Source organism: Asterias rubens, chromosome 8 (genome assembly GCF_902459465.1).
Source record: "Asterias rubens chromosome 8, eAstRub1.3, whole genome shotgun sequence".
Classification (NCBI taxonomy): Eukaryota; Metazoa; Echinodermata; class Asteroidea; order Forcipulatida; family Asteriidae; genus Asterias; species Asterias rubens.
The window spans coordinates 5,649,981-5,673,194 of NC_047069.1; the positions used below are offsets into that span (position 1 = coordinate 5,649,981).

The 23,214-nt window shown below is 39.0% G+C and overlaps 1 protein-coding gene across 3 annotated transcripts in view; it reads right to left on the reverse strand.

Annotated features, from left to right (window-relative positions):
- Positions 1 to 23,214, reverse strand: part of LOC117293415 (serine/threonine-protein kinase Nek1-like) — a 44,592-nt gene that overhangs the window by 5,152 nt on the left and 16,226 nt on the right. For 2 of the 3 annotated variants that reach the window (XM_033775737.1, XM_033775736.1), the window contains exons 16-36: positions 22,034 to 22,114; positions 19,650 to 19,727; positions 18,728 to 18,951; positions 17,310 to 17,427; positions 16,274 to 16,351; positions 15,463 to 15,558; positions 14,485 to 14,544; positions 13,914 to 14,009; positions 13,332 to 13,363; positions 12,968 to 13,005; positions 12,389 to 12,441; positions 11,079 to 11,113; positions 10,478 to 10,587; positions 9,261 to 9,488; positions 7,546 to 7,668; positions 6,650 to 6,790; positions 5,789 to 6,019; positions 4,295 to 4,780; positions 2,618 to 2,675; positions 963 to 1,038; positions 39 to 259 (exon numbers count right to left, since the gene is read on the reverse strand). In XM_033775737.1, coding sequence (XP_033631628.1) covers positions 39 to 259; positions 963 to 1,038; positions 2,618 to 2,675; positions 4,295 to 4,780; positions 5,789 to 6,019; positions 6,650 to 6,790; positions 7,546 to 7,668; positions 9,261 to 9,488; positions 10,478 to 10,587; positions 11,079 to 11,113; positions 12,389 to 12,441; positions 12,968 to 13,005; positions 13,332 to 13,363; positions 13,914 to 14,009; positions 14,485 to 14,544; positions 15,463 to 15,558; positions 16,274 to 16,351; positions 17,310 to 17,427; positions 18,728 to 18,951; positions 19,650 to 19,727; positions 22,034 to 22,114 — 2,663 coding nt within the window. The remainder of the gene's footprint in view (positions 1 to 38; positions 260 to 962; positions 1,039 to 2,617; positions 2,676 to 4,294; positions 4,781 to 5,788; positions 6,020 to 6,649; positions 6,791 to 7,545; positions 7,669 to 9,260; positions 9,489 to 10,477; positions 10,588 to 11,078; positions 11,114 to 12,388; positions 12,442 to 12,967; positions 13,006 to 13,331; positions 13,364 to 13,913; positions 14,010 to 14,484; positions 14,545 to 15,462; positions 15,559 to 16,273; positions 16,352 to 17,309; positions 17,428 to 18,727; positions 18,952 to 19,649; positions 19,728 to 22,033; positions 22,115 to 23,214) is intronic. The other variant, XM_033775738.1, reaches the window with a different exon arrangement.

The window sequence follows — 23,214 nt, forward strand, 5'->3', positions numbered from 1 at the left end:
GAAAAAATAATTTAAAACAAAATATGAATTGTCCTTACCCAGCATCGTTGCCATCGACATCATCGCATCCTTCATTGCTATCATCTTCCTCTTCTTCATCATCATCATCGACATCCTGAACTTGAAGATCAGCCAACTCCAGCTCTAGGGTCCTGGCTGCAATCTCCATGGTCTGCTTCTCTACCTCATAGAAAGGGTTCAAGGCAAGGGTGGTGCGGAAGAGCTTGCTCAGGTCCGGCAGCGAGCATGTCCGCAGAATCTGATACCAACATTTAAATTATAGCTCATTATGTTTCATTTATTAATTCTGGTTGTGAAGCCAATGGCTCTAAGAAAAAAGTAATTAAAATTAATCACTATACAGTCAAGAACCCAAATGGAGAGAAAACGAAGAAGGAAGTTTCAGTTTTACATGTTGGAGTTTCATTATCTAAGAACAAATGATCTTGGCCCAATTTCATGGCTCTGCTTACCGCCGAATTCTGCGTTAACCATCATTAGTCCCGCTTACGTGCAAGCGCCAAATTTCTACGCTAGCTGTGTAAGCAGGAGCTAAAATTCGCCGCTAACCCAGGAAATAACCTTGCTGTAAGCACAGAATTCCCTGCTTCGGTAAATGCTGATTCTGTGCCTACAATAAGCAGAGCCATGAAATTGGGCCCTTGTCATTTCGAGTACACTGCACCCGCATGGTCAGGTGTTATTTCAAGCAAGCAGTGCAATGATCTGGAGGAGGTGCAGAAGCGCGCATGTATAGTTATTATTGGTAATGACTACGTGCGCTACTCAGACGCTCTACAACTGTGCAATATTGAAACACTGTATTGCCATCTTAACCAACCACTTGTGTCAATCTTTTGTCAAAACTCTCCAATAATCCATGGAATCAAATATGTGCTGGAATTCAAACTTGTATGAAATTTCAAAAATTAAATTGAATAATGAACATAATTGTATCTCACTCTGGCATCAGTGTCAAAGTTTCCCGTTTCAAGTCCTTCGATGACTTCTGATCTATCCGCGGCTTCATCGTCATATCTGAGGTGATCGGAAAAATCTTACATTAGATTTGATTGATTTATCAGCCAATGATTAAAAACAATCACAGGAATTTGAAGCATCATCAAAATTAGTTTAGTATAGGAGAGTGTTGCATTACAAATATTTGAGCGTGAAACCAGGCTTTCTGCTTGTTCAACGAGTTTAGGGAAGGCTGGGAAAACTAGAGCAGTCTAGTTCACCGTGCCCAAGCTTTGGTGTTGTCAGCAGCAGAGGGTGGGTTCAAAAAAACCTTCGAGACCTCAGAATTAGATGAGGTCTCAAAATCAACTTGCATCTGAAAGCCACAACTTCGTGTGACAAGGTTGTTTTTTCTTTCATTATTATCTCGCAACTTCGACGACCAATTGAGCTCAAAATTTCATAGGTTTGTTATTTTATGCATATGTTGAGATACACCAAGTGAGAAGACTGGTCTTTGACAATTACCAATAGTGTCTTTAAAGGAACGTTACAGAATTGGTAAGAAACAAAAATCGTGAAGATCACAGATTTACATAAAACTTACACAGTCTAATGATGATTATAGTTGAAAACATCCCTTGAAATATTTATGTCTAAAATGTCATATTTGGTGAAAAATAAATAATCTATCTTCGCGTTTGGAGTTTATCGCTCAGTGAGCGTTTTATTCATTTTTACTATGGCATCGATGCAATGCAAAATTTGTGTTTGGTTTTCACTATTCTCTCGCGACCCAGATGGTCGATCGATCTCAAACTTCTACAGGTTTGTCAATTTATGTATATGGTGGATTACATGAAGTGCTTACACTGCCAGCAACTGTTTTGTTAGCAAAAACCAATTCTGTAAATTCCTTTAACCGTAATTGCTTCGTAAACAAATAGAAAGGTAGTGCATTCTGCCATACCAGCTAGGCTCCTATTGGTTGATACCCATCTGACATCCTTATGTACTAAGAAGGGGGTTCCCCTGTTTCAGCCCCAGGAATAGGTGGCAATGTCCCCTTAGTGACAATTAATTTGGTCCAAAGCTCAAACCAGTTAAGTTTCGCCCTTTCCTTAAGGGTCTATGTACTTTTCGTAGAACGAAAAATACAATGTCTACAGATTTACACTAAACTTATACAGTTTGAAGATAATGATAGTATAAAACTTCACTGAAAACATTAGTTGCTGAGGAGCTGTAGTTTTTGAGAAATGAGTAAAACAATGTCATGAATTTTTTTTTCATCTCACTGATCATGAGACGAAAATTATTTTAGCTTTTAAAAATGTATTTTCATGACGCTGTTTTACTTATTTCTCAAAAACTACTAGTCCAGTCATACTGCAGCTGGACTGCATTTTTTTCCAGGTCAAGCCAGTATTTCTGATAGATTGACTGGACTATACAGCACCTCAGCAACTAGTATTTTAAGATAAGCTTTGTATAATCATTATCTTCAAACCATGTAAGTTTAATGTAAATCTGTGGACATTGTGTTTCGTGTTAGAAAAAGTACCCAAATCTTTTAGAGTGGCCGTCCGGCCTTGTGTAAGCCAGAAATATCTCTCAAAAACCAATACATTTTTTAATTTTGAAGTTTTATACTCACTGTGGTTGGTCTTCTTCATTGTCTTCATCACTATCCAACTCCACTTGGCTCACGAGAGCTACAATATCAAAAGATAAATAGCAATAATGCTAAAATATTTTCCGAAGAGCAAAATGTAAGTATGATGTATAGTGATTGTAAAGTACTACTGGTTTATGGAAAAACACTAGACTGCAGTGCCCAATTTCATGGCTCTGCTTACCGCCAAAGTCTATGCTTTTGATCACGATTCCCCGCTTACATGCAAGCGCCGAATTTCTGCGCTAGCCTTGTAGGCGTAGAATGCCTAGGAACATGGAGTACGCACGCGCAGAAGCCAAAATTCGTCGCTAACCCGTGAAATTCGCCTGCCGTAAGCACAGAATTCCCTGCTTCCGTAAGCGCTGATTCTGTGCTTACGGTAAGCAGAGCCATGAAATTGGGGCCAGGACATGTTTGGTTGTGGGGTTACATGGATAAACATGGAAGCCAACCATATAACAAGAGATTTTTTTGCCTTTCACTTAAAAACTTAATTATGCATAATTAAGTTTGACCATTCAAACACATTACTCAGGTCACAAATGCCTTGTAAAAAGTTGCACTTACAAAACACAAATGTTAAACAGCAAAATTAGAGGGGGGGGGGAACAAAATATTCATTAGCATCTATGCAGTTAATAACAAAATTTTGTTATGGAAAGCCTTTCAACAACTGAAGTTTAATCTTTCTATAAACAAGAATTGGTATTGAAGTTGATTAGTCTATTGTGAATGTGCCGAAAGAAACAAAATCTCAAAAAGAGAGATGAAAATGATTAAAGTTTATTATGGTTTTTAGTATTGAATGATCTTGCAAAATACAAGTTAAAGTAGAAACACAGTGCAGCACAAACATTCACACATAATGTAAGATTTGTTTGGACGTGTGTTGTGTATTAATCCATGATACAATGAGGACAATTTCAACAAGTTTGAGTTGATACAATACTTGCAACAAATAACAACAATGAGCCTTGTGAGGTTAAGAAGAACAGAGATTAGCAAGAAAGCATTTGAACAATAAATGAAATCAAAGTGATTGATTTTTCCAGAGGGAGGATAGTGGGAGGACCCAGAGAAAACCGTTGTGGCATGGGAGAAACACAATGCACAACTCTACTGGTTATGTCCCCTACCATGAATCGAACCAGGGCCACAGTGATAGAGGCAAATGCTTTAGGCATGAGCCACCCATCGATTAAGAAAGTTTAAATTTCTAATTGGGCATTTTAAGGGGGCACAAAGGCAATGGGCCGTATTCATAAAAAATAGCAATTGCCTTTTCTAGGCTTTTGCTTACATCTTTATACAGATGTATGTATAAAGATGTACGCAAAAGCCTAGAAAGTATAAAGATGTACGCAAAAGCCTAGAAAAAGCAATTGCTTTTTTTTATGAATACGGCCCAATGACCAGAGGCATTGAGGCAATTGTCTATACTAAGTATCAGGTCTGCATAGAATGTACACAATTTTAGAAAAGAAAAGCAAGTTTGCAACACTTTTAATGAAATAAAAATCAGGCTGGGTGAATCTTTAAAAAAGTGAGGCCACTGCAAAACATGAAAAGCAAAATGGAAGGCTTTGGGTAAAAAACAACTTGCAAAACTGTTAGCTGCAAACTTTAAGAAGCTGCACTCTTCAGACTTGTTCATACCTCCTGCAGCAATCTTTGTTTCTTGCTTTAGCGTGCCCCAAGCATCAACGGGACTCATGGGCTCAAAAATGGGTGCATCTGGGTTAAGTTTTGAGTTACAAGGGCTGGATACGGGTTGTACTGGGCTTCCAGTGGGATCATCTAGGATCAAGATATCATCTGGGCTATCTAGTTGGTCATCAAAGGGGATCGGTGCTTTGAGGTTGTTTTGTTGAGGTGAGAGGGGAGTTTTACGGAGATTGGGCTCGGTTGAGATTGCACGAGACATATCTCTAGCACCTTCTTGAGTTTTTGTGGTATTAGAGCCATCTTCGGAACCCAAATAACTACTTTTTTTAGGAATTTGGGTTTGGATGGCTGAGAGGGTGCTTAAGGTTAAAGAACCTGTTGCAGGGGAACCTGATTGTTTGGTCGGGGTAGAAAATCTGTTGACGACATGGGTAGCACTACCGGTCTGGGTTACTGGGGAACTCGGTTGATCTTCACCTTTAAGCACAGAATTGAGGGGGGAAAATAATAAATAGCAACAATTACACCTTTTTGTCGGACAAGAATGATACAATTTATGCCCATTCGATTGATGAAGAAAAAAAACAGCGCTGCTTTATGGGGAATATTTCAAGTGCATAAGTTTGGATAAGAAACAGTTGACAAAAGAAACTATAGACAAAGAATTAACAAACCCATGGCTTTACCAACAGAGGAAAGTAAAGTAAGTTATGACCAATAAATGGAAGGAGATGTAAATGGAATGAAAATGAAGAAGATGATGAAATGCTGGGTTCAGTGCATTTTGAAATCAGCTTAGTGTACATTATGTATCTCTGAGTGCATATTATTTCTTTATTTGTTGCAAAAATAACAAACTGTCTTTGACAATAAACTAATGAAATAATGGTACCATTGAGTCATCCACATTCATTCTAGAATAGTGCACGAGTGTTTGCTGTCTTTTACCTAACTATGAGAACCTTGCCCCCAAAAGCAAGTGAAATAGCAACTCTCTCTAATCTGAGGAATTCAAATTTTACTTCCCCCTTTTGACTTACATGTAGCAAGTCCATGTAATAGATATTGTCTAAATCTAACTCGCAAATGGAGTGAGCGTTCATTTTCCTTGTGGCATATTCGGTCCTGTGACCACCCGAACCCCCTTCAGCTCTTTAATGGCAAAGTATAGACCGTTATCAAACTGCCTCCATCTTGGTCATGTGAATTGAATAACAATAATGAATGCTAATAATCATTTTGCAAATAGGAACCAGACTATTTTGTTCTTCCAGCCTCGGTTTGGTAACATTGATATCAGTGGGAGAAATTCAAGATGGCTGCACCATGATAAAGGGTTATACCTTTGGTTTTTGGAACCGTTTGCTTGCTTTACATGTAATCCTATATAAATGTAGATGTATTCAATAAGAGATTTTCATGTGGAGTTACCGCAAACCTCACCTTATTATACTGCCACCATGCAAAGTTTCAAATCCAACTTACATTGTTTCTCTTTGCTGGCGCTGCTATCCTTCGTCTTGGTCTCATCCGCATCCTTCTCCAAGGAGCTGGAGCTGGGAGACTTCCTTGGAGAAAATTCTTTTGTCTTGACGGGACTCGATTGTTTCTCGTCAGGTCTTGGGGATTTTCTCGGACTTTGAGTAATCTCAGATGGTTTGGACGGGGATGTCGGCTTCAGTGGGGACGATGGGGCCTTTAATGTTTGCTCTGCATCTGTTTTTTTTTTTATAAACAAAAATCATAACAATTGCGGGGATTTATTTAATTTTTTTTATTTTAGAAGGGTTTGCAAGAAAACAGGGTCCAACTTCATACAACTGTTTAGCGCTGCATGGGTTTTCCCATGGAATAATTCATTGGGGTTTTCCTCCCACATCTAAATCCGAAACTTCCCTGTCTTCTCTCCATAGGGTTCTTGGCTAGTACAGTGATTAAGTTTGCTTTTCTTGGCTTCACAACAAGATTATCTGTGGACTGGTTTAATATTCATGTCTTCCCTCTTCAAAAAACTCCTTCCTCATTATTGTTATTATACCACCTACATTTTAGTTTTAGTTTTTTCGTCGGATGCATTTTCCAGGCATTTCAAAACAAGCCTTTCTGGCTTCTGTAAATGTCCCCATATTGGTTTGCTCTGTATACATGTGTACATGACATTATATTGTATTCATTCCATTTTTCATTTATTATTTTTCCTGAACTGGACTGCCTTAGACTGAAATAATTGTACCTAATTTGTTTATTATTCTCCTTTTTTCACCAATATGGAAATAAATGTTGACTGAATTGAAACTGAATCGAACTGAAATGCAAAGATCTCTGCACTGTACATTTCTGCTTTACCTTCTTTGGGTGAGGAAGCAGTGCCAGGAGACGCCGAAGCAGAGCGATTAGACTTGTCCCAGGCTGAGCGTGTTTTAGGCACATCAGGTTCACCCTCTGGTTGTGCTTCCTTGACCTCTGCATCAATGGTCTCAATATCACCTAAGGAAAATATACACAAAGATTGATGTGTAATTAATACTGGGTTTATAGCACTTTTATTAGCATTGTTCACCACTTCTGAAAAAACAGTCTGATTTAGTGGAAGTGTCGTGGCTGAGCGGTTAAGAGCACCGAATTCAAACTCTGGTGTTTCTGATTAGCAGAGTATGGGTTCGAATCTCCAGCCGTGACACTTGTGTCCTTAAGCAAGACACTTAACCATTGCTTCGTCCTTCGGATGGGACGTAAAGCCATTGGTCCAAAGTGTTGTGTAACGCATGTAAAAGAACCCAGTGCACTTATCGAAAAGAGAAGGGGTTCCTGGCTGTGGCTGCTGTATGGGCCATAGCACCTTGTAAACCCTTATAAGGTGCTACATATTTGGGTCTCAGAATTCATCAAAATTCAATAAATAACCTATCTTTCTGAAAGTTTGTATATACTAAGCGCCTTGAATACCTTGTTTGGTAGATGCGTGCGCTATACAAGACTTCGATAATTATTGCTGTCTATGACTTAAAGCGGGACTTTCTGTGGTTCCAGGGGTCTTTCTCAAACCTCGGCTTGGGCTCTGGCTCAGACTCCGCTCGCTGCATACGCAGCAAGATACGCAGCAAGATTTGCACTTTTGAGATGCTTGGGCTTCTACGATGCTTTTTACCTGTGAATGATACAAAACTGTGCACTTCAACTTCAGGAGTGTGCCCTCTATGTTTAACACCCAAGACTTGCAAAAGTCATTTTAGAGTGCTTACCTGCATCTACACTGTCGCCTCCTGTCTTGGTTGCCTCTGGAATGGTAATAGTTCCCTTGACGATGGGTAGTTTATGAGGACTTGGTCCGTCTTTTACTATAGTGATTCCCAGTGCTTTGCCACCTGCACAAAACAAATGGACCACAAGTTATTCAGTGAATCATGTTGAATGGCATTGTACTTAATTTGACTCAAGTCCATTGGCACGCCTTTAAAGCCATTGGACACTTTCGGAACAGAAACAAAAATAAAAGTTCACAGATTTACAAATAACTTACAGGGTTTACAGAATGTAATGGTGAAAGACTTCTCTTGAAATATTATTCCATGAAATGCTTTACTTTTTGAGAAAACATTAAAACAATTATCAATTCTCGATATCAAGAATTACGAATTTATTTTAAACACATGTCATGACACGGCGAAACGTGCGGAAACAAGGGTGGGTTTTCCTGTTATTTTCTCCCAACTCGTGGGCCTTTGGACAATAAAAATATAAATGTAGTTTATTATTATTATTATTATTATTATACTGTTTACCGAAAGTGTCCAATGGCTTTAAGCATTTGGGTCCTTTTTGTAACACAAAACATATTGTCCACAAATTTACATTAAACCTTTCGAAGATAATGTTAGTAGAAAGCTTACCTTTAAATATTAGTTGCTGAGGTGCTGTAGTTTTTGAGAATTGGGTAAAACAATGCTTTGAAAATACGTTTAACATGCTAAAATAATTTTCGGGACTTGTTTCACGCATTTCTCAAAAACTATAGCACCTCAGCAAGTAATATTTTAAGGGAAGCTTTCTACCATCATTATCTTCAAATAGTGTGAGTATGTAAATCTGTGAACATTGTGTTTTGTGTCCTACAAAAAGTACCTAGACCCTCCAAAGCTTGTATATTTAATCATAATTCTTGCGAGACACCGTGGCTGTGACGACATATTCATAGATTTAAGGTGACATGCAGCTTGAATTCAATTTCAATAATAATAAGACGTTCTTATAGAGCACATTTTAGTTCTCTGAGAACAAAATACAAGTGTAATCTTCAAATTAACTTAACAATAAAGGATTACAAATTAGATTGATCAAACAGGTAGGATTTGAGTTGTAGTGTGAAGGGATCCGGGTTCGTCTGAGAATGAAGGGTAGCAGGAACAGAGTTCCAAAAGGTGGGTGTACTGAAGGCAAAGGTTCTTTTACCTTAAGTTTTTTCTCTGTATAGACCGTACTTGAATATGACGCCACGATTCAAATACCTGCTCTAAAACATCTCATCTGTGAGTGTGTGCATGTGGGTGTATGTGCATGTGCCACAGAAATCAAACTGGGAATGCTGCGTGCTTCATTGATGTACGCGTTTAGACACGCATATGGTCTGCTTAACAAGACGGCGACTTTCATAGCCACAAAGGGATTATTCGATATGGTCTATTGACCCATTTCACCTGACGTCGTCATCAGAAAAACCTTTAATGCGCCAAACTGGTGGGCAATTCCCCTGTGCATTTTTAAATATATAACTCTATGCTTTGCGTTATGCAGTGAAGTGCACATTTTAGGTGACGGGCCATTAATACAGGTAAACCTAATTGCCCACCAACATGGTGAGCGTGGCATCAGTCGCCGCGTGTGACGCGCGTGCCAGGGGTCAACAGGGGTACTTGTAGTAGATGTTGGGAAGAGGATCCGAGGGACCTTGCATCCTTACCTGATTCAGTAGTTGCCAACGTAGTCGTTCCTTGCACTACTTCAGCCTGCTGGAGAACATTCAGGGCAGTCTGTGCCGCCCCGCCCCACTTCTTACGCCCTTGTGGGAGAGGTGGTGGGGGGCCAAATGCGCCGGGTTTACCGGCGCCACCAAAGCCCCCTCCACCCCCACCACCACCACGAGGTGGGACATTGGTATTCACTGTCACAATATCTCCAGCACCAGTTGCTGGTAATGTAAAACATAAAACATTGTGGATGATAATAATAATAACTATTAAGTGTTTGTAAAAAACGAACACAGAGGAGTTTTGGCAGAACAAAAAGCTTTTAAATGGAAATGACATGTCATAAGTTTATATTTGATGTTTGCTTAGCAATTCAGATTGATCAGAGCTGTGATAGGCTGTTGAAAAACCCTGAACTATGAGTACAAAGAGTGAACAAAGAGTGAAAGCTTCAGATTGCGAAGCCTGCGTACATTCATTTATCTTTTGTTTTAAAGACAGTGGACACTATTGGTAATTGTCAAAGACTAGCCTTCACAGTTGGTGTATCTCAACATATGCATAAAATAACAAACCTGTGAAAATTTGAGCTCAATCGGTCATCGAACTTGCGAGATAACAATAAAATAATAAAAAACCTTGTCACACGAAGTTGTGTGCGTTTAGATGGTTGATTTCGAGACCTCAAGTTCTAAATCCGAGGTCTTGAAATCAAATTTGTGGAAAATTACTTCTTTCTCGAACAACTACGGCACTTCAGAGGGAGCCATTTCTCACAATGTTTTATACCATCAACCTCTCCCCATTACTCATTACCAAGAAAGGTTTTATGCTAATTTAGATGCTTGATTTTTGGGACCTCAAATTCTAAACTTGACGTCTCAAAATCAAATTCGTGGAAAATTACTTCTTTCTCGAAATCTACGTCACTTCAGAGGAAGCCGTTTCTCAACATGTTTTATATTACCAACCTCTCCCCATTACTCGCAACCAAGTGAGGTTTTATGCTAATAATTATTTTGAGTAATTACCAACAGTGTCCACTGCTTTGAAAACCCTACTCTGAAACCTGGGTTGCTTCATACGGTTTTTATCTTCATATTCTTATGAATTTGATCTTAGTTATACAAAATATAAAACAAATAAGAAGACTTTTGTATTTTATTTTATCTTAATTGTCACTACTTTATTTTATATGACCATAGTTCACCTTCCATTCCTGAAGCTGTTTCTTGTAGGGGTAGATTTCCTAACTGGAGCTTCCCTCCACCACCCCACTTCTTACGGTCTCCACCTTGCTCTTCGTCTGGTATGGCTGGCCTGCACCCCAAAAAAACATGCATGATTTAAAGGCATTGGAAACTTTTGGTTTCTACTCCAAATAATTGTTAGCATGAAAACGTACTTGGTAACGAGGTGATTTTTCAGGCCCGAAGCCTTTTATTAAGCATCTGAAAGCACACAAAGTTGTGCAACAAAGGTGTTTTTTATTTCATTATCCCCTTGCAACTTTCGTGACCAATTGCATATTTTAAACAGCCAATAAAGGATGATCTCAAATATATAGATATTACAGTTTTCTAATAGCTGGAGTCCATAGGAAACATAAAAGAGAGTAAAAAGGTTATTAACCGGCCATAAAAAGGTAATAGTTGAAATATTGAGATCATCCTTTATTGGCTGTTTAAAAGCATATGTTGGGATACACCAAGTGAGAATACTGGTCTTTGACTTTTACCAAAGGCGTCCAATGCCTGTTTTTAAATGATAAGGGTTGAACGAAGAAAAATTTACTAGAAGTCAGCACTTACTTGGAAATTGCCTCTTCCTTCAGTTCAGCACTCTCCTAGAAATCAAAAAAACAATTTCTGTAAAAAGTTCCCTCACAACACAATGCTCTGTCTGTCTTTGTACTTAAATTTCCTAGTCCAGTAAACAGTTTTTCGGTTTTTACAAAACAAAACTCCAGAAAGAAAAAAAAGGGGGGGGGGGGGCGAAATCAGCCACTGAGAAGTTGCATCCCTGCAAGTTTGGTCTTAAAATGATCTGGTTGGTTTGACCAAACATCATCAGTAGAACCCCTTGCAAATGACGTCACAAAACCCTAAACAGCGCCCTCATTGAGGTCAATAAAGAGCTATCATTGGTTGAGAGTTGTGCCCGACGCATACATGTATGCCAGTTCAATTGTTTATCCTCTGAGATGGTGGCCAATGCCAGGGATATTACTTTTCCTTATTGACTATGCAGAGTCCTTAAAGGAACATGTTACCTTGGATTGGTCAGTTGGTCTTTGAAAAGCGTTTGTAACCGTTTTTATAAAATGCATATGGGTAGAAAGATTTTGTAAAAGTAGAATACAATGATCCACACGATATTTGCCTCAAAATTGCGTGCTTTTCCTTTTACCTTACGAACTAACACGGTTGGCCAAATTTGACTCCCATAAATGGCTGACCGTGTGAGTCAACGAGGTAAAAGGAAAACCACGCAGTTTCAAGTGATACTTGTGTGGATCATTATATTCTACTTTTAAAATATCTATCTAACCATTTGCATTTCATAACAAACGGTTCCAAACACTTTTCAAAGACCAACTCGACCGATCCAAAACAACGTGTTCCTTTAAAAAAGAACATGATATGTTTCACATTTCGCCTCTTTATGATTTTCTATTCTGGTTAATTGATTTTATTTATTTATTTATTTATTTATTTCCAGGCAAAAAGTACATACAAAGATTAGGCAATAAAAATATGACTACACAGAGAACAAGCCTGCGGATAACCAAAAAGCAAAAATAATCACTATCTAAAGGCGATCTAGACAATAAAAATAAAAATGATAATAACAAAGGCGCAAAAGGGCACAAGGACAAAAACGTCATTTCATTAAAATTCCCAAAAAGGGCCTGGCAGCGAATTTTGTATAAAAATTGGATCAACGAGAAAAGACCAAACATCCTCGCTCCTTTCAAAAAGGTAGGATGCCAAACATTTTCCCTTTAATTCTATCTTATACCTTAATACTTGTTGACGTACAAAGCCAATAAGAAAACAGGTTGGTTGATACACGATCAGTATGGGTTCAGTAATATAGACTAATGTCAGTTTGTTCTTACCTTTGGCAACATATCAACTCCTACATCCTTAAGGACTGCAGTCAGCGGAATGACTGCAAGAGAAAAATAATGATGCTCAGATTAATTTATTTGCTCTCATCCACCAACTCTAGGCTTGAAGCCTTTTTTAGATTCTCAAAACACACACAAAAGGTTATTTTCTTTCATAATTCTCTTGCGATTTGGATGACCCATCGAGCCCAATATGTTGTTGAGATGCACCATGAAAGAATACTGGTCTTTGACAACTACCAAAGGTGTCTAGCACCTTTAAAGACACTGGACACTATTGATAATTGTCAAAGACTAGCCTTCAAAGTTTGTGAAAATTTGTGAAAATTTGAACTCAATCGGTCGTCGAAGTTGCGAGATAATAATGAAAGAAAAAGATACCCTTGTCACATGAAGTTGTGTGCTTTCAGATGCTTGATTTTGACACCTCAAATTCTAAATCTGAGGTCTCTCCCTATTACTAGTTTTATGCTAATAATTATTTTGAGCAATTACCAATAGTGTCCACTGCCTTAAACAACAAGTGTATTCGATTTTGTTTATGTGCACAACAGTAACAAATCATACCTGCAGCAGCTGGGCCTCGTACTTGCATTGCTACAGGTCTGCAGTAAAGATAATATTTAAAAAAACATAATTATTACCAGGGTGAGTCCATGAGGAATACAAACATCTGAGTTGTCACAAAATAGTTTTATGTGTGTCCATTGCATTAACATAAAAGTAATATACAAAACATGCCAGTCTCCCGAAGCTTGAATTCCAAAAATCTACTACCCGGTAGTAGAATATAAAGCAAGACAAGTTCTCAAAGGAACGTAATCAACCTGGCAAGTAGATACAAACATGGTGTTACCGCAAACCAAATATATATGTTGATACCTCACCATGCGATGCCACAAATCCCATAAACATGGCCTAACGAACATACCTCTTAACGTCTTGGGCTCTCTTCTTGTTTATCTGTTAACAAAACAAAAATAAACAAACAAAACAATGTCAATGAAGTTACAAAACATGGAGGATTCATGACACAGTGCACTGGCAATAATGAAATTTTAAACAATAACGGAAACTTGAATAAAAATAAAATAAAAACAGTCAATCATATATCACAAGAAAATTTGAAGAAGAAAAGAACAGCGCGTGCCTTTGGGAGGAAATGCAGCAAAAAAAATCACCGCTGGGATTAATCACCCCCCCCCCCCCCCGGAACAAGGTAGATTTAAGAGTGACCATAGAGTTATATATACTAACTAGAGGGCGCACTGTGCTATATGCGCGGCCCGGCATGCGTGCATGCGGCCATTTTCTAAGTTGACAAAACAGCATTGCACAGCGTGTGTTTGTGCGGCCATTTTGTAAGTTGACAAAACAGCATTGCCTAGCGAACAACTCCAACGTGTACTTCATATTCAATGCGTGTCCCCTTGCGGTCCCGTTGCGTTTGTGCAAGCAGCATCACCAGTGCGCCCTGTAGTTCTTATATATGACTCTATGGAGAGTGACTCACATGATCCTCCCATGATCTCTTTTCTTTCTCGTAAGCCTCTCTTCTCTGTCTCTCCAGCTGCTCCTTCAATCTGGCAGCTTTCTCATCAGCTTGAGCCTGAACAAATAAAAGACATTGAGACATGATTTAAATAGTCCTCAAAATAAAAAGGGAGGGTTCACCTTTGGTAATTACATTAAAAATAAAAATGAATAAATAACTACTTTACATGGTAAGAAACACCGCAGCTGTTGATAATGTTTAACATTTCATGAAACAATTTCTTTCAAATGAATGTGGTTTTAGATAGAGAGATTCCGTAAAAACGTCAAACTGAGAACGTTTCTCAAATTGTGTACTGCAACTAGGGATTATTCCTTTTTTCTCAAAAATGCTAACCACCTTTAGCAATGTACACTTTGCCTTTAGCAGTTCGTGGTCAATAGCGCCCTCTATGCTGGTGACTGTATCAGCAATTGGAAATTAAACGCAGGAGTAGTAAGACAAACACCAGGGGCGTCTTTCCTAATACTACTTGTTTTTCAGTTAGCTCAGTGGGTAAAGGGTAGATAGGGACTGAGATCTCACTTACCTTGAGTGCCTCAATCTTTTTCCTTCTATGTTCGGACTGTGCGTCTCGGTCCAAAGAAGCCTGTTCATCACAATCATACAAAGTAATAAGAAACATGTCAATGTCTTGTGTGTGTATAAAAGGCAATGGACACCTCTGGTAGTTGTCAAAGACCAGTATTCTCACTTGGCGTAGCCCAATATATGCATAAAATATCAAGCCTGTAAAAATTTGGACTCAATTGGTCATCAAAGTTGCAAGAGATTAATGGAAGAAAAAAACACTCTTGTGCAAGTGCACAAAACCGATGGTGGTGGGCGTATGCCAGTGGGATTGTTTTTTTTTAAGTGCCCATAACCCCGGTGAACATTCTTTTGTTAACAGAATGTGTCTAACTTTTGAGACGCTCCCTGAAACATGTTTCATACTTTCCGGAAATGCCTATGCCAAGCGAATTTTGACGACACAGCTCTGCTTTCGCTGTGAATGTTTCGCAGGAGTTGAGCACATCTCAACTGATGCAATTATTTACGCTTGAAAATTTGTGACGCCAAAATTCATTCAAGTATGAACCGGGCTCTTAAAGACACTGGACACCTTTGGTAATTGTCAAAGACCAATCTTCTCACTTGGTGTATCTAAAATAACAAACCTGTGAAAATTTGAGCTCAATTGGTCGTCGAAGATGCAAGATAATAAAGAAAGAAAAACCACCCTTGTCACACGAAGTTGTTTGCTTTCAGATGCTTGATTTCGAAACCTTAAAATCTAATTCTGAGGTCTGGAAATCAAATTCGTGGAAAATTACTTTTTTCGAAAACTTTGTTACTTCAGAGGGAGCCGTGTCTCACAATGTTTTACACTATAACAGCTCCCCATTACTCATTACCATGTAAGGTTTTTTGCTAATAATTATTTTGAGTAATTGAAAATAGTGTCCACTGCCTTTAAAGCTTTTGTTTTTCATACAACACTCTGATATTTCAAGAAACGCCTCACCTTGACTGCCTTTCCACCTGCGGCAACCTGTTGCTGGAGGTTCCGTCTTTCTTGATAATTCTGCATCCGAATCGCTTTCAGACGATCGAGGTACTCCTGCATGTAATCGAGAAAGACACTCAGTTTTTTCCACAAAATCTGATCAATACTTAAAGATTTCAGATTTGGTGGAACACCCGTATTTGTGGTGGCTGGTTTAATGTGAGTAATAGGCAAACACAATTGGAAGGCGTACTTGAACCCACACTCTGCTGATCACAGCTTAGCGTTTTGTCAAAGCCTTCGTGGCTTGGACCGCGGTCCCAAGCGACTGGAACGGGAGACCACACAGACGGGTGGCGAAGCCACGAGGGCCTTTTCCAACTTGTTTTGCGGTTTTGTTGATAAATTATTCATAGAGTATGAAATTTGATTGGTTTGGACATTGCTACCCTTTTTGGTAGCAAAAGTTGAGATTTAAAGAAACAAATTAAAAAACCGCAAACAAGTTGGAAAAGGCCCTTTTGGGTAGCAAAAGTCGAGATTTAAAGAAACAAATAAGAAACCGCAAACAAGTTGGAAAAGGCCCTCGTGGCTTCGCCACTCATGTGTGTGGTCTCCCGTTCCAGTCGCTTGGGACCACAGCTCTACGAAGCTGTCCAAGCCACGAAGGCCTTGACAAAAGGCTAATCAGAGTTTAGTCCGGTGCTCTTAACCGCTCGGTCACGACACCATGTGTGCATTGATACACCTGTTCAGGTGTAAAAAAGTACTGTGTATGAACTGTGTATTATTAATAATTATTATTTTAATTGACGACTCTTTACTATACCTCTTCTTGGTGATTCCGTCCGGGTTTATCGCCACCAAATTGTGCGACGGCTGGGGAAGGTCTGTTGTAAGCTGGTGCCTAAAAGGTAAAAATAAGACAACATCTAACATCAAGTTTACATCATCTTGGTCACGTTCCTCGGCCTGATAGCAATATACATTAAAACTGTATCTCTGATGGAACAAACTTAGAGCCAGACTTCCAACTCAAGAACTTTGCCATTATTATCAACTGCTAATATTGGATTTTAACTCTAGCTACCAAGCAAGCTCAGTCATGTCAGTGGTCTAGTTGTATGACATCTGCTCTAGGCTGTAGGTTCCACTCCATACTTGGATTTAGCTCAACTTAAAGGGAACTAAAAAGAAGAGAAATCAAGCAAAATCATCTAATACTCACACAAACTTTATGCACGTCATTTTTTTACATTTTTTTTTAATGCAATTCGCCAGACACACAAGGCCTGAAGGCCACTTCAAGGTGTGGGCTACAATTTTTGTTCTTCCAGGGGCCGTTGCCACCTACTCCTAGGGCTGAAACAGGGTTACCCCTTTTACAGTCCATACGGATGTAGGCTTGGGTATCATCAATCCAAAGCCTGGTCGGTAGAGCAGAAAGCACTACCTCCCCAATTTTACCTAGCAAGTGTCACGCCCGGGATTCGAACCCACACTCTGCTGATCGAACACCAGAGCTTGAATCCGGTGCTCATAACCGCAAGGCCACGACACGCGGCACATGAACACTTCATGTATTCTTAAGGATGTTTATAATGACAGCAACTCATTCCCTAAAGTGAAAACTTGTTTGCCTGCTGCTGCAGCTTTCAAGTTAATGCTGGTGGCAATCTCGGCTTTCTGAAGCAGCTGATCCATATGAAATTCAGGGAATAAAGAGTGATCAATTCAGAATTCAGAATACAGCCCATATTGTCGAATTAAATGATTCTGCCAAACTCAAATTGGTATCCCTCCCCTCCCCCTCCCCACCCCCCCTTGCCCCCAGATGAAAACGTACAACTCAGCCCTGTACTTACCGGCACTGCTGCACCTATTGGGTTGCCAGCTCGGGCCTTGTAAGCAGCCGCAGCACGTTTGTTGGACAGGAAATCTTGGACTAGTCTGGCCCTGTCAGCGGCCTCTGCCCCAGCATTCCTGCAATGAATAACAGCATACAAATATAATAATAATAATAATAATAATATAATATGGACTTATAACGCGCACTTCTCCAGAAAACCGATCGAGGCGCCTACACAAAATGAAAACATTATACAATAGAAAATCAAGAATAAACATAATTTAACTTATACCTAATGAAAGTCTAAGTGAACAAGTGTGTTTTTAGTTCCCTCTTGAAGTTCTTGAGTGATGTTGTTTTGCAAAGTGAGACAGGGAGCTTATTCCATAGGGCAGGAGCAGCTTTGGCGAAAGTATGGTCTCCGTAACGAATTGTTCTAGACCTTGGCTCTACCAGCAAGTGAGATCCAGCAGACCGTAGGACACGACTGCTGTGCTTGGTGGAGTATAGTTCACAAAGATACTGTGGGGCTTGTCCATGCAGAACTTTGAACACAAGGAGGCAGATTTTGAGGGCGAGTATGGTTTGAGGGTGAACAGTTGACATAAGCTCCCCGAAGTATTGCAAGATTTATTATTCTTCAAACATATTCAGTAACCGGTACAGTATGATTATGAGCAAGGGGAAATGATGACCATGATATAAAATGCATGAACTTCATGAACTTTCATGAATTTCTTTTTATTTCTACGTGCACTAAAAACACAAAAACCAACTGGGCGCATGCATACAACACCCGGGGAACAGTTCCACGGCCGTAATGCGCTTCACATGTAGACTGTCGCCTGGGCGACAGTCTGCTTGTCATGCGTATTACCATGTGCGTGAATACACGCGTGCGCTTGGTAAACAGCAAAGATAGCACCTGGCACGTGGACCAGTGACAATTCGCCTCACAGTCATGAATATGTATGAGGTATAGTAACATCAAGTTAATGTTCAAAATCTTTAACCAGCTCAAGTTCTGGCGGCTTTTTTATTCAATTCGTCTGGTTGAGTATCTTGGCAGAGCTATCAAGCGGATGGCCTTGTCGATTGAGTGTGCCTCGCACACAGTTGAGAATTCTGTGCACATTTGTAGCACTATACATAACCAGTGCAGTGGTATTGTTTCAAATGGTCGCATGAAAATGGTACCAATTGTAAGTAAGAGGGTTAAAGGCAGTGGACACTATTGGTAATTCCTCAAAATAATTATTGGAATCAAACAACTTTGTGTGACAAGAGTGTTTTTTCTTTCATTATTATCTCGCAACTTGACGACCAATTAAGCTAACAATTTCACAGGTTCGTTATTTTATGCATACATGTATGTTGACATACACGAAGAGAGAAGACTGTCCAGTGTCTTTAACAACCAAACCTCCTCTTTACCTTGCCATCTCCCCACGTCTGGCTGCTTCAGCTGCACTCGCAGACACCGGTCTCTCTTTGATGTTCCTCCTCGCTGCCTGCTCATCCGGCCACGCCTTCTCGCCCTGTCTGTATAGTGCAGCCCCGCCCTGTCCCTCGGGAGCGCCCTGCATGTTGGCTCTCAGCTTGTCCAGGTAGTTGTGGTAGTTGTCATAGTTACCACGATCTTGGAGGGGTTTGAAAGGCTGAAGGGGAAAAAATGTCGGTCAAATTACAGAATTGGTATTAAGAACAAAAAATGTTCAAGAACACAGATTTACATAAAACTTACACGGTCTAATGATTATGATAATGACATCCCTTGATTTTTTCTGTCTGAAATGTCATATTTGATGAGAAAGAATTAAAACTCATTTCCCGTTTGGGGATTATCGCTCAGTGAGAAAAATGTGTAATTGATTTTTCACTCTTTTCTTATGACCCAGATGGCCGATCACTTTCAAACTTCTACAAGTTTGTCAGCTTATGATATATACGGTGGATTACATAAAGTGCTTTCCCTGCCAGCAACTGTTTTGTTAGCAAAAACCAAATCCATAATGTTCCTTTAATGATCATTGGTACATACAAATTTAAAAAAATAAAATGGTCGAAAATGTTTTTCAAACTCACTTTGTTTTACATAGTAATCAAAGATGAACTTTTTTCATGATATTGGTCAAAGGTTACTTTTCAAACTGGCTTGCAAACCTAGCTGATTCCGACATGAGTTATACTGTAATTATTATTATTATTTTTATTATTTAGAAACTAGCTGAAACTAGCTGGAACTAGCTGTAACCAGTTTGCACACCAGTGTAAAAAACAAAACTAAAAAGCAAAAAACTAGCAGCAACTGGTTGCACCTGGTCACAACTAGCTGGAACTAGTTTGACAAACCAACCTTGACTTCAGGTTTGGCCCTGTTTGGATCGATCTTGGGCTCTTTGTTCGGTGGTTCACCGTTTGATTGGCTGTCGTTCTGAATGTAAAGCATGCACAAGAACATTGCATTCAAAATAAAACATAATTCCATGCATCGCTAAAACTACAAGATGATCTAGTCAAGGCTCACACTGGCAGCCGGACAACAAAATGGTCTAACCTCTAACAAATTACATGTTTAAAAACTGGTGAGATTAAAGGCAATGGACACTATTGGTAATCACTCAAAATAATTGTAAGCATTAAAACTTACTTGGTCACGAGCAATGGAGAGCTGTTGATAGTATAAAGCATTGTGAGAAACGGCTTCCTTCTGAAGTATCTTAGTTTTTGAGAAAATGGTAATTTCTCACTCAAATATTAAAAGACTTCAGGCCTGAAACCTTTTATTAGGCAGATGAAAACACGCCAATTTGTACAACAAGGGTGTTTTTCCTTTCAATTTCCTTTCAACTTTGATGACCAATTGAGTCAAAATTTTCACAGATTTGTTATTTCATGCATATATATTGGGATACACCAAGTGAAGTGAGAAACCTGGTCTTTGACAACTACCAAAGGTGTCTAGTGCCTTTAAACGAAGAAGGTTGTTTAATGGTAAATCGGTGCCAAGTTTTGTATCTCTTGGATGACAGCTTGATAGAATCAATCCATAACATTGATTAATCTTACAAGATGAAGGAAGTGCCTTAAACTTCCCTGGTGACAAACCACCAAAAGATTTTTGAACTACATCATCACCACTTTGACAATAGACCGATCCAGTAGGCTTCACCCACGACGCACGTGTGAGCAAAAACACGTGGGGCTCTCAAATGCCTTTCTGCACAACTCTGCCGCGCGCGCCAAGATACGCGCACGCATGTCAGACCTTATTTGTCACACCTTCGTTACGTTGTGATTGGTCAATACACAATGGGGCGGAGCTTAGTGGAACGGTCTATTTGAGAGCTGGACACAAATATGGGAAATGTACATAGTGGAACATAGGACGCAAACTTGGATTTTTGTTAAATTCCTAGGAAGTTCAAAGGGGAAAAAAAACTTCAAATATGAATTTCTAAAACACATAATTTATGTTAAGAAAGATGAATACATTTTGTAAGTTTCCTCCGATTTGAGAAATTAATTCTTGTTTCTTTAGAATATTACAAAAAGGGTAAACATGTACTTTTCAATTTTTGTAAATTTCCTTATTATTGATTGATGTGAAATTTAAGGTGTCCTTTGAACAAAGGGCAATATTTCTTCTGGATCTACTCCAAAACACAGTGACAGACTTAAATTTTAGAAGCTAACATTTATAATTGTTATATTCTTTTTTATTACATTAAAAGTAACAATTCATCAATTGATCCAATTTTGTTTAAATCATTTGTAAACCACACAGCAAACTAAAAACATGCACAAAAATAAAATGTATAACACCAACTAAATCAAATTGATTAAATTCATATTTTGGATATCCAGACATGCAACTTTGTTCTACTGGAAACTGTTTCTGTTGTCTATGGAAATAAAAATAGAAGAGGGGTCATTCCGTGTCAATTCAACACACTTTGGACCTAACCGTCATGGATTTAAACAAATTTCAGTGTGCTGATTGAACTCCCTGAGAAACCCCCAAATCTCAAATTTTATGTAATTCAGTTCATAATCTTTGGAGATATGATTTAACGAACTTTTGACTAATTAGCATGACCTGCTATGTTTGGACAAGAACATCTTCAATAATAAAACACCTACAGAGTTAACATCTGCATCATTTTGAAGCTTAATGTGTGGTGAAGAGGATTTCTACTAGTGGTTTAAACCCAACGAGGCCTGGTTCTTGATAATTTTATCGAGACGAAGTCGAGGTAAAATATCAAAAATATCAAAAAGTAAATGAAATGCAAAAATGACAATTGTTCAGTGATCTCTTTCAACACAACACCCCTCCAGCTATGAAATGGTAAGGCCCTCGAGTAAACAACTCCTTAAATTATAAGGGCATTTCTGTGCGCGCCCCACGTATCGCATGATGTGGCACAATTGTTCCAGCCGTTGCTCTCGACCAATAGGAATGAAGAAACTGTCCCGCTCACAACCGGTTTATAATCACTGGTCATTATCAAAGGTTTAAACACCCCCTTGGATGCGCTCTCCTCCAATAGGAATAGCAAAACTGTCTGAGGTTTTTATGAATGCTAGTTTAAGATGTAAATAACAATATTCCGACAAAATTTTGATGGGCATTCTTACAGTTTTTAAGTGGCTATCAAGGACAAAAACGATAAAATATATGCATTGTACAACATACACAAGTGACATAACCTGAATGTGACTAATTATTACACTAACCTCAATGCCATTGGATCCCCCTGATCCAGAGCTTAGCGTTACACGCCAACCGGCCTCCCTTGCCTTGTTGATGTGTTGCATCTAAAAAGAGAATGAGTGAATTTTAAGTTTATAACATAAAAGTGGCTTCTTACGTAGCCGTCAAATCTGTCACGCTCAAGGCGCTTCAACATTCAGTATTTTCCTGTAAGGTATTTCTAACTACGTTTGAATTATGAGACCTACTCCTTTTCACGTAGCACCAATATGCAGCCAATCAAACCAGGAACATCGGGGCGAACCCCTTCTCTTATCAGAAAAGTGCACTGGGTTCTTTTATGTGCATTACACTACACACACGACCAACAGGTTTACATCCCATCCGAAGGTCGAAGCATTATGGTTAAGTGTCATTGTTAAAGGACACAGGCATCGTGAGTGACACTCGAACCCACACACCAGAGCACAACACGCCATGTACTAACCGCTTAGCATAATGTTTGTAAGCAATATTTTCTGCTTAAAGGCACTGGACACTATTGGCTATTGCTCAAAACAGTTTTTAGCATAAAAATTTACTTGGTAACAAGCAATAGAGAGCCATTGATAGTATAAAACAGTGTGAAAAATGGCTCCCTCTGAAGTGACATACATTTTGAGAAAGAAGTAATCTTTTGATAAAATATTTGAATTGATTTTGAGATCTCAGCTGAGGTCTTGGAATCAAGTATCTGAAAGCACTTAACTTTTCTTCCATTATTCTCTCCCAACTCTGGCGATCAATTGAGTTCAAATTTTCACAGGTTTGTTATTTTATTATGTTGAGATACACCAAGTGAGAAGACTGGTCTTTGACAATTACCAAAGATGTCCAGTGTCTTTAAGGAGCTTTATGAAATTTGGCCTTGGTGTCTACATTAAAGCCATTGGACACTTTCGGTACAGAAAAAAAGTTGAAAGTTCACAGATTTACAAATAACTTACAGGGTTTACAGAAGGTAATGGTGAAAGACTTCTCTTGAAATATTATTCAATGAAATGCTTTACTTTTTGAGAAAACATTAAAACAATATCAATTCTTGCTATCGAGAATTACGGATTTATTTTAAACACATGTCATGACACGGCGAAACGTGCAGAAACGAAGGGTGGGTTTTCCCGTTATTTTCCTCGACTCCGATGACCGATTGAGCCTAAACTTT